This window comes from Apodemus sylvaticus, chromosome 2, assembly GCF_947179515.1.
Source record: "Apodemus sylvaticus chromosome 2, mApoSyl1.1, whole genome shotgun sequence".
NCBI lineage: Eukaryota > Metazoa > Chordata > Mammalia > Rodentia > Muridae > Apodemus > Apodemus sylvaticus.
Genome location: NC_067473.1, coordinates 74,438,904 through 74,451,235, shown reverse-complemented (window position 1 = coordinate 74,451,235; position 12,332 = coordinate 74,438,904). Strand labels below are relative to the sequence as shown.

General features: G+C 34.9%; 1 protein-coding gene and 1 pseudogene across 1 annotated transcript in view; one reads left to right on the top strand and one right to left on the bottom strand.

The window, feature by feature from the left end:
- The window catches only part of Stk31 (serine/threonine kinase 31), an 88,881-nt gene that overhangs the window by 35,774 nt on the left and 40,775 nt on the right, over window positions 1–12,332 (bottom strand). Inside the window, exons 12-15 of the mRNA XM_052172525.1 lie at window positions 3,445–3,627; window positions 2,911–3,027; window positions 2,440–2,559; window positions 880–1,011 (exon numbers count right to left, since the gene is read on the bottom strand). Of these exons, the coding sequence (XP_052028485.1) occupies window positions 880–1,011; window positions 2,440–2,559; window positions 2,911–3,027; window positions 3,445–3,627 (552 nt within the window). The remainder of the gene's footprint in view (window positions 1–879; window positions 1,012–2,439; window positions 2,560–2,910; window positions 3,028–3,444; window positions 3,628–12,332) is intronic.
- LOC127677444 (small ubiquitin-related modifier 2-like) lies at window positions 4,272–4,651 on the top strand (annotated as a pseudogene).

Below are 12,332 nucleotides of genomic sequence, written 5' to 3'. Positions count from 1 at the left end.
GTGCTTCCCTTGTAGGTAAGAGGACCTAAATTCAATCTCATATTTAAGAAAGAAAGAAAAGAAAGAAAGAAAGAAAGAAAGAAAGGAAGGAAGGAAGGAAGGAAGGAAGGAAGGAAGGAAGGAAGGAAGGAAGGAAGGAAGGAAGAAAGAAAGAAAGAAAAGAAAGAAAGAAAGAAAGAAAGAAAGAAAGAAAGAAAGAAAGAAAGAAAGAAAGAAAGAAAGAAAGAAAGAAAGAAAGAAAGAAAGGGGGAAAGCAAGTAGTCTGAACCTTTCATTCCTACTCTAGGGAGGCAGAAACTGCTGGTTCCCTATGGCTCAGCCTAACCTATCTGGTAAGCTATAAGCCAGAAACACACTATCTCCAAAAAAATAAAAATAAAGGGAACAGTGCCTGAGGAATGACACCAAGGTTGTCCTCTGACCTTCATGTACCTATAAACACACATACATGTATTTACACACAAAAAAATATTTTTAAATATTTAGTTACATGGGAAGACATGAATTCAGTATGAATGTCATTTCAAATTTATTTCCATATACAAAGATAAAAGTACTGGGCCTGTAAAATTGCTGAGTGGGTAAAGGAACTTGCCTCTAAGTCAAGTGATCTGAGTTCAATTCCTGAGACACACATGATGGAAATAAAGAACTAACTCTCACAAGTTATTCTCTGCCATCCACATGTGCACAGTGATACAAGCCACCCATACATCCACACATATACAGTAAATAATGTAATTAAAATAAAAATTTAAAACTATCAAAGTACATAACACAAAATTTGAATACAATGGTTCTCTGGTTTTAGAGAGTGTATTTATACACTTTATAAAATAGCTCAACCAATATGAACACATTAAAGAATTTTTTCCTTACTTCTTCCAAATTATTCTTCTCAACCAATTTCCATCTCAGTTGAGCTTTTAAGCCTTTCAATGTCTTCTTAATGGATAATAAGTAATCCACACTGGGGCTCTTATTTAAACAGTCAATGATCTGTTTTTTAAACTATATGGGAGAAAGAATTACCATATTTTCAAACACATGAAACAACAGTCACTGAACATCATTATTTTATGAGTACCTGGGTTCAGAGTAAATATTAAGAAAATTCCTTAACTTTCAAAAAAGCAATGCTATTAACTGATTTTCCTAACTGTTCACATTTCTATTTAGAAGAAACACAGGTTTGGTGCTCAAGGTACCAAAGGAAATACTCTTGAATTCAACTGAGACATGAAACTAGACACATACTGCTGACATAAATACACACTGAAATTTACAGTGAGAGTCAAAGCTGAAGTGGTTCTTCTCAAAAGTGGTTTGGTAATATGTATCAAGTTTCACATTGTTCATTCATTTTACTTATAAATTATAAATTATAAGAATCTGAGAAGATATATGTAGAAGCTGGTTGAAAGTGACTTCTAGTTTGAGGTACAGACAAAGTGATGAATCAAAGAAAGGTTTGACAAAATGAGTCAGAAATAGGATAAGCCCAATTCTCAGGAGAACGGAGAGGAAGTCTGCAGGGTTTTTTAGTGTTTTACACACAGGTTGCAGGGAGCAAGCTGCACCAAAGAATGAGAAGGAGTCAGAAGATTAGAACAATTGCCAGAATTAGTTTGAGGCCACACAGAATAATTCAGTAAGAAGTTGAGAGAAGCCAGATTGAATCAGTCAGCTTGGAGAGGAGTTTGAGCCAAAACAGATAAATTGAAAAAGTCAGAGTTCAGAAAGAGCTAAAAAAGGTTGAGTTTATTCAGCAGCAAGCCTCCAAGATGACAATTATATCAGGTAAATAAAAGGTAGTTTTAATTATATATAAAGTTATGTTCAAAGATACATAAAGCATTATCTATAAGGTAAAAAAAAATAGAAGCAACCTCCACATCCAACATTATAAGGTTAAATAACATCATATATTTATGCAAGAATAAAAATCATTCAAAAGAACAGTTAAAAAAAACATTGATCATAGGGGAACTGTTCATAATATACTATAAAGCTATTAAAAATACCTTCATAAGACAATAAAATGCAAAGCATATGCATGTGTTCATAAATGTATATGAATGCACCCATTCACACTCTGTATACCTATATCTTACACTCAAAGTATTAAAAACCATGTTTTTACTTCTCAAATTCCTGTTTATAGTAAATTTTCTATAGTAAATATGCTACACAGAAAATAATGACAGCATATTTTAAGTTCATGAGAAATGCAAATATTCCAAGATTCAGTGAAATGCATAGTATCAACAAAATCACCATTCATATTCTACAGTGAAGTCAAATTATATACCAGAGAGCAATTTTTCTAGGATTACTAATTAGCAAACTAGATATTAAACTATTTGAGAAAAATTCAACAAGTAAAAAACACAGCACAAAAGATCAATTCATCAGACAAATCAGAGAAAGCAAACCCACCTCAACACTGTCCTTATACTTGGATAGCAAGGTAGCAATGAACCTTTCCTCAGAATGGATCTTTTGCAGCACTTGACTATATGTACTTAAAATAATCTCCTTGTCTATGACACCTTGCTCCTAGATGAAATTATAACACAAACAGCAAAATAATATGGTTAAGACAACAAATTTCAAAGTGAAAATGTCTTTGATAATTGCTGTATCATATCAAATTATTTCTCAAATCTTTTTTAGACAGAATAGTAGCATCCATGGATGCTCATAGGCAAAATGTTATCCTAATTATGCCATGAATTATTTTTGAAGCTGTCTGAAAAGATATCAGAACAATCAATATTCTAAATAAAAGAATAAACAATACATAAAACTTTAACAATGTTATTTCTAGAAATTGTCTCTCAGCAACAACTTCTAAAGTCATATAAGACCAACAAAAGCTATTTAATAATACATAGCATCATTACTCACAATGAGAGACAACTCTAGCTCTTTGCAGACACATGTCTCAGTCTTCTCTAGAATTCCGTCAATATTACCAATCATGTCTTCTGAAGTCAATGGCTCATCCAAAGACAGATCAAAAACCTTATTTTCAAAAATAAAAGCATGAGGTATTTCAGTTAAATAATTCAGTTAGCATTTATTGTACCACATAAACCTATACCAAAACAGAAAAGGAAAATTCTGGGGAAAAAAAAAAAGGATGCACCCTCATAAAACTTAAATACAAAAACAAAAAAGATGTATAAGCACAATATTCTTAAAGAAAACTGGTGGTTAAGGTAAGTAGCTAATTAAAATGAAAATAGAAAAACAGAACCAAAAGCAAGATGAATTTTTTTATAAAACCAACAATCTAACTGAATAGTGATGAAAAATCCTGACTGCCCAGTACTGACTTTGATAGCTAGAAGCACATGTCAACTTTTGAACAAGGAAGAAACAGAATTAGAACAAACACAATCTGCTTCCCCAAGCATTGCTAATGGGAGCCCTGCTTACCTTCTGGCTGCTCTGGAACCATGCCACAAGATGCTGCAGAGAAGCCTCTGTCTCACTCCTAATACTGGCAAACTCTTCTCTTTTGGTACATTGCCAGTCATAAAACTTTCTAAGTATTTCTTCAGAGTTATTAGTTCCTTCTTTGGCCTTTCCATATACTGATTCTAAAGAAGTTGCTAAGTCCTAAAGATAATGTTAGGATTTAAACACTGTGTTAAAATCCAAGAGATAGAATATCATAATGTTGAATGCCTACTCTTTTAAAAAAATGTTTAAATAGGGCTTGAGAGATGGCTCAGCGGTTAAGAGCACTGACTATTCTTCCAGAGATCCTGAGTTCAAATACTAGTAACCACATGGTAGCTCACAACCATCTGTAATGAGATCTGACGCCCTCTTCTGGTGTGTCAGAAGACAGCTACAGTGTACTTACATATAATAAATAAATCTTTTTTTAAAATGCATAAATATAACTAAAAGACAAAAAGAAAATATCCAAATAAACTAAAGTACAAATAAAAAGGGAGACATAACAACAAGCACAGAGGAAATCCAGAGAATCAAAAGAACATACTTTAAAAACTTACACTCCACTAAACTGGAAAAACCTAAAAGAAACAGATAAAGTTTCTACCAAAGTTAAATCAAGATCATATAAGTAATTGAAACAGAGCTATATGCCTTAAAGCATATCACTAAAAGCAGTGATAAAAAGTCTCCCAACTCTCGTCCACTTCTGCCGCTCCTGGTGCTGCTTATGTGCTCCTTCAGTGCGGACCTGGTGCCTCTTTTGTGAAGCAGCAACTGAGGAGACTTCAGTGCTCGCCATGGCCAACGAGAAACCCAAGGAAGGAGTCAAGATTGAGAACAACCATCATAGTAATTTGAAGGTGGCAGGACAGGATGGTTCGTTCTGTGGTGCAGTTTAAGATTAAGAGGCATACACCACTTAGTAAACTAATGAAAGCCTATTGTGAACGGCGGGGTTTGTCAATGAGGCAGATCAGATTCCAGTCTGATGGGCAACCAATCAACGAAACAGACACACCTCCACAGTTGGAAATGGAGGATGAAGATACGGTTGGCATGTTCCAGAAGCAGACTGGAGATGTCTGCTAAAAAGGGAGCCTGCTACTTTACTCCAGAATTTTGTTATAGACCAAGAATACATTCTCAGTTAGAAAGCCGCAATTTGGTCCCGCCGCATCCTGACTGCTACAGTACAGCTTTCTCTCTTCTCTCATGTCCCTGTCCCCATGTCTTTATTATCCATAAGTAACTGATGTGTGTGCACAAGCATATTGCTCTTTTTTTCTTTTCCTTTTTTACACTAAATGGCCAGTGTTCTGTTCTGGTTGGCATCAGATGGAGATGGTCTAGAGAAAGTCTGTGAAAATAACTCCTTCTCCACTAGTGGCACGTTCCTTCAACTCTTATCTTTATATTCCAGTGAGTTATTTTGCTCTCATTGTTTTAACAAAAGAACCCAACAACATCAAATCCTTGCATACCTTGTTCGATTGGACAATTTTAATGGTTTTTCATTTATCACTGTAAAACTGAGGACAATTTTATAACTTTTTTTGTATGTAGCTGTCACATGTAGGGCAATCTGTCTTTAAGTAGGGATAAATTACTCTTGAACAAAATGATCCTAGATAGTTTTCCCTTCAAGTCAAGCATCTTGTTGTTTACATAAACTTCTTGTTTAAAATTAAAAAAAAAAAAAAGTCTCCCAACCAAAAACTTTCCAGAGCCTGAAAAATTTTAACACAGAAGCCTACCAGCCTTTCAAAGAAGAGTTAATGCCAATACTCCTCCAATTATTCCACAAAACAGAAACAGAAAAACAATGTCCAATACATTTTACAATGCCACAGTTACCCTGATATCTAAACCATATAAAAATCCAAGAAAGAAAATTACAAAACAATTTCCCTGGTGAACCAAATATAAGAACACAATCAAAAAAGCATCTATCATGATCAAGTAAACTTCATCCCAAAGATGAAGAGATGGTTTAATATATGTAAATCAGTAAACAGAATCCATCATATAAATAAACTACAAACCCATGAAACTACTACCATAAAAACAAAAGCTACATAATCATCTCATTAGATGCAGAAAAGGCTTTTGACAACATCTAACATTCATTCATGATAAAAGGCCTAGAGAGATCAAATATACAAGGGATATATCTAAATATAGTAAACACAGTTTGCAGCAAATCTATAGCCAACATCATGGTAAATGCAGAGAAACTAAAAGCAATTCCACTAAAATTAGGAACAAAACAAGGTTATCTATTCTCTCCATACCTATTCAATATATTACTTGAATTCTTAGAACAATAACCAGCTGAAGGAGTTCGAGGTAATAAAATTTAGAAAAGAAAAAGTCAAAGTATCTTCATTTGTAGATGATGAGATAGTATTCATAAATGACCCTAACAACTCCATCAAGAAAATTGTACAGCTGATAGACATTTTCAGTTAAGTAGCTGGATATAAAATTAGCTCACAAAAATCAGTAGCCTTCCTATATACAAATGACAAACAGACTGAGAAAGCAATCATGGAAACAACACATTATACAAAAGCCTCAAATAATACAAAATATCTTGGTGTAACTCTAACAAAGCAAGTGAAAAACTTGTATGACAGAAACTTTAAGAAACTGGAGAAAAAAGCTGAGGACACTATCAGAAGATGGAAAGGTCTTCCAGGCTCATGCATCAGTAAAACTAATATAACAAAAATGGACATCGAACTAAAAGCAGTCTATAGGTTTGACACAATCCACATTAAAATTTTAGCACAATTCATCAGATATTAAAAGTTTTCAGTTTCATATAGAAATACAAAAAATCAGGATAGCTAAAACAATCTTTAATAAATGAACTGCAGGAGGTATCCCCATTCCTAACCTAAATTATATGACAGAGCTATAGTAACAAAACCACTAGCTGGAAGCCAGGCACAGCACTTGGAAAGCAAAGGCAGGCAGATCTCTGTGAGTTTGAGGCCAGCCTGGTCTACAAAATAAGTCCAAGACAGCCAGGGCTCTGTGTTACACAGAGAAAACCTGACTAAAATAAAAATAAAAATAAATAAACCACATGGTATTGGCACAAAAACATGTGTTGATCAAGGGAATCAAATGGAAGACACAGACATAAATCCACACACCTATGGACACCTGATTTTTTTTATAAAGAAACAAGAAATACAGACTGGAAAGAGTCAGCATCTTCAATAAATGGTGCTAGGCAAATTGGATGGCTGTATGCATAAAAACAATGCATGCAAACTGAACCACACTAATCACCCAGCACAAAACTTAACTGCATATGGATCAAAAACATCAACATTAAAGCAGATACACTGAGCCAGGCAGTGGTGGCACATGCCTTTAATCCCAGCACTTGGGAGACAGAGGCAAGTGGATTTCTGAGTTCGAGGCCAGCCTAGTCTACAGAGTGAGTTCCAGGACAACCAGGGATTCACAGAGAAACTCTGTCTCAGAAAACACACACACACACACACACACACACACACACACACACACACATACAAAACAGATACACTGACCCTGAACCTGATAGAAGAGAAAGTGATACATAACCTTGACTCATTAGCACAAGACAAGACTTTCTAAAGAGAATACTGTCCGAATAGGAACTAAAATCAACAATTAATAAATGGGACCTCGTGAAACTGAGACGCTTTGGTATGGTAAAAGACTCCTTCACTCAGACAAAGTGACAGCCTATGAATGGGGAATAATTTTTCACTAACTACATTTTCTTTTTTTTTTTTAAGGAATTTTTTTAAGATTTATTTATTATTATATGTAAGTACACTGTAGCTGTCTTTAGACACACCAGAAGAGGGCATCAGATCTCAATACGGATGATTGTGAGCCACCATGTGGTTGCTGGAATTTGAACTCAGGACCTTCAGAAGAGCAATCAGTGATCTTAACCACTGAGCCATCTCACCAGCCCAACTACATTTTCAATAAGGGGCTAATATCCAAAGTATATAAAGAGCTCAAAAACCTGTATGTCAAGGAAATAACACAATTAAAAAACAGGATACAGATCTACACAGAATTTTCAATAAAAGAAACTCAAATGGCTAAGATACACTTCAAGAAAAGTTCAACATCCTTAGCCACCAGGGAAAGACAAATCAAAACTACTTTGAGATTTCATCTTACACCCACCAAAAAAACAAGTGACAGTTCATAATGGTGAGGATATAGAGTAAGTCTTCCATTGCTGGTGGGAATGCAAACTCATACAACCACAATGGAAATCAGCGTGGTGGTTCCTCAAGATCCAGCTACACCATTCATAGGTATATACCCAAAGGATACTCCAACCTACCACAAGGACATTTGCTCAACCATGGTCATTGCTACTCCAGTCATAACAGCCAGAAAATGAAAATAACCAAAATGCCCTTTGGCACATGATTAAAGTGTAACTTATTTACATAATGGAATATTACTCAGCCATTAAATAAAATCAGGAAATTCACAGATAAATGGATAAAAAACTAGGGAAAATAATCATCCTGAGTGATGTAACCCAATCCAGAGAGACAAATATGGTATGGGTTTCCTTAAATATGCATATTAGCTATTAAATAAATGATTAGCAAGCTACAATCCATAAAACCACAAAAGGTAGATATAGGATAAGAAACTCTGGGGGTTTGGCAGATCAATCTCTGGGAAATAGGAAAGAAAAGCTATTGATTGGGGGTTACTAGAACAGGAGGCTAGGGGAAGAAGTGGATAAGAGAGGGAAGACAGGAGAGACAGCTAAACTCAAGGGCCACTTGAGGGTTACTATGAGCACCTAACACAGTAGAAGCATCCTAAAATATACACATATATGAAGGAAATAGAGGTGAAATTGCCAAAAAGAGACAACCTCAAACTGGGCATCTCTTGTCACCAAATGAAGTTTCCAGTCCAGGAATCCATTACATTTAACTGAGGTTTTGGCCACAGGGTCCGATAGGGACCTCCAAACAGTCCAAGCTATGGCCAATACTATGGGTTGATCTCCAAAAACTGACAGCAAGACCCCAACTTGGAGTTCAGCAGGTATCTACATAGAGCCTTCACCCTAAAGTGTTAGTGTCTTTGGTACTTTGTACGCTACCAAAAATGAAATGTAAACAAGCCAGTCACAAACTTTGATCTACAAGATCATCCTACCTGCAAGATACACTTGTGCAATGGTGGCACAAAGCTTGTGGGAGTAACCAACCAATTATCTATGACTTAAGAACCAACCCATAAGATGGAACCCAAAACTAACAGCTTGTATGACCAAGCACCTGAGACCAGATATCCCTGGGACCTTGGGTAAAACCAAATAATATTGTTCTTTTTTTCAAAGGAGCAATAAAATGACTACTAAAGATGTCCTACTGCACTCATAGATCAGTGCCTTACTCAGCCATCATCAGAGAAGCTTCTTCCTGAAACAGAAAGGAATAAATGCAAAGACCCACAGCCAGACAATATGAAGGAGTCAGAGACATTAGAACACTCGGCCCTAAGTGTAATGTCTCCATCAAATTCTTCCTCTCAGGGAAACAGGAACCCTGCAGAAATAAAAGCAGAAAAAGTCTAAGAGCCAGAGGGGATGGAGGACATCAAGAAAATAAGACTGTACTAAACAATAGGGCTGACAGACATATGAACTCATAGAGACTGAGGCAGCAAGTACAAGGCCTGCACAGGTCCACACCAAATGAGGTTCTGTGGCTGAAAGGAGAAGTGGACACTTGCCCCCATCCCTAAGCCAGAAGCTATCTGTAACTGATAGCTTTTTGCAAAAGGAAATTTAGTTTTCTTTAGGGAATCTCACTGGGGAAGCAATCAGCTCTTAAGGATAGGCTTGCATGCACAGGAGATGACCAACAGAAGATGAACTCAAGAGCATTGTGGGGGGTTTCCTTTTGTCAGGGCTTTTCCTTTTCAAATAAATAAATTTTATTCATGGGTTTTTATCTGTTTACCCTTCTGGTCCTTTGAGTATATATTATAACTCCACTTGGAGAATTTTAATTTGACCATATAATCATAAGTCAAAAAACAGGCCTCAACAAATACAAGAAGATTGAAATAATCCCATGTATCCTATCAGATCACCACAGATTAAGGCTAGTCTTCAACAACAACAAAAATAATAGAAAGCCCATATACACATGGAAGCTGAACAACACTCTACTCAATACCTTGTTTAACTGTAACATATAATACACAAAATAACCATTGATTGAAGTCCAAGATCATTGTAGCTGTTCTGCTGATGATTGTACAGAAAGAAATAAAGATTTAAAGGGAAGACATCAATAAAAGTAAAAACAGAGAAGAAAACCTAACAAAAATACAAAAATAAGATCACAGAAATTAGTTAAAATCAAACAGTAATTATAGATATACAGTCAAGTAAGTTACCAACCAAAGACAAATATATGTTTGACTCTAAAAAATTGACACATTAGTGTGTTAGCTATAAGACAACTCAAAAAGTGAATCTATAGCTGGACATGCATTCTTGAAATATCCCAAGTTCAAGCCCAGACTAATTTCCACAACAATCTGTCCCAGCATAACAACCTTGCCCCCTGACAACAAAAGGTCCCTGGAAAAAAAGCTCTCTTGAGTTAACATTTTAGAGTTTTGGGGGTCTTTTTAACTTGTTTGTTTAAAAAGAAGAATTGGGCTAGAGATATGGCTCAGTGGTTAAGAGCACTGACTGCTCTTCCAGAGGTCATGAGTTCAATTCTCAGCAACCACATGGTAGCTCACAACCATCTGTAATGGGATCTGATGCCCTCTTCTGGTGTGTCTGAAGACTGTGACTGTGTACTCAAATATATAAAATAAATAAAGCTTAGGGGAAAAAAAGAGAAAATCAGGAAGAAAACAAAAAGAAGAATCAATTTTTTAAAAAGAAAAGATTTAAGGTTTAAAAAACAAAAATATATACAAAATACTAGCAAAAAAGAAAACTAGAAAGCAAATTTTTAAATAAAACTAAAATTTTATCCTAAAATACAAAAGTGAAGAGTCATGTTATAGGGTGATTAAAAAAAAAAGAGAAGATCCAAATTAATAAAATCAGATATGAAAGGGAGACATCACAAGAGATACGCAAGAAATTCGAAAATCACAATGATATATTTTTAAAATCTGTATTCCACCAAACTGTAAAACCTACAAGAAAGAAATGCATTTCTTGGTATATATAAAACTACCAAAATTAAATCAAGATGAAAATAAATGATTTAAACAGATCCATTCCATATCCCCTAGTGAAATAGAAGCAATAATTAAACATCTCCCAATTTTTAAAAAAAAATCTACTATACCTTCAAAAAAGAACTAATATTCCTTATAATATTCAATAGTCCTTGAAATATTCCACAAAAGAAATGGAAGAAACACATCCAAGTTCTTTTTATGAAGCTATTATTACTCCAATATGGAAACCACATAAAAATTCAACAATATATATATATATATATATATACACATATACATATATACATCCTAACACACCTTATAGATGCAAAATTTATCAATAAAATACTTACAAACCAAATTCAAGAACACTTCAATACCTACTATGATCAGGATGATCTCATTCCAGAGATGCAGGGCTGGTTCAAAATATATAAACCAATAAATATAATCTATCAAATAAACAAACCAAAGGGCAAAAAACACATGATCATCAAATTAGATGCAAAAAAAAAAGGCCTTTAACAAAGTTCAACACCTCTTCATGATAAAAGTCCTGGACAGACCAAGAATACAAGAGACATACCTCAACATGATAAAGGATACAAATACGAAACAAAGAAATCAAACTATCCTCATTAGCATATGATATGATTTTATACATAAAAATCCTAAAGACTGAACAAGGAACATCTACTACAACTTACAGACATTTTCAGCAAAGTAGCAGAATACAAAATTAGCACACAAAAATTAGTAGCCTTCTGTGGGTCCTTAATGGCCCAGGATAAATGGGAGGAGGGTAGTAGAGGAAGATATCAACCCTGTTTATCTCAGTTGAGAGCTTCTTACACTAACAGCTTGACAGTGCACTTGAAAGCTCTAGAACAAAAGGAAGCAAATACCCCCAAAAGGAGTAGATGGCAGGAAATAATCAAACTTAGGGATGAAATCAACCAAATGGAAACAAGAAGAACTATACAAAGAATCAACAAAACAAGGAGCTGGTTCTTTGAAAAAAATCAACAAGATAGATAAACCCTTAGCCAAGCTAACCAGAGGGTACAGAGACAGTATCCAAATTAATAAAATCAGAAATGATAAGGGAGACATAACAACAAAAATTGTGGAAATTCAAAATATCATCAGATCCTACTACAAAAGTTTACACTCAACAAAGTTTGAAAACCTGGATGAAATGGACAACTTTCTAGATACATACCAGGTGCCAACGTTAAAAGAGGATCAGATAAACCATCTAAATAGTCCCATAAGCCCTGAGGAAATAGAAGCAGTCATTAATAGTCTCCCATCAAAAAAAAAAAAAAAAAAGCCCAAAACCAGATAGGTTTAGTGGGGAATTCTATCATATCTTCAAAGAAGATATAATACCAATACTCTTCAAACTTTTCCATGAAATAGAAACTCAAGGAACACTATCCAACTCATTCTATGAAGCCACAATAATGCTTATACCTAAACCAAACAAAGACCAAACAAGGAAGGAGAACTTCAGACCAATCTCCCTCATGAACATTGATGCAAAAATACTGAACAAAATCCTGGCCAAGCGAATCCAAGGATGCATCAAAACTATAATTCACCACGATCAG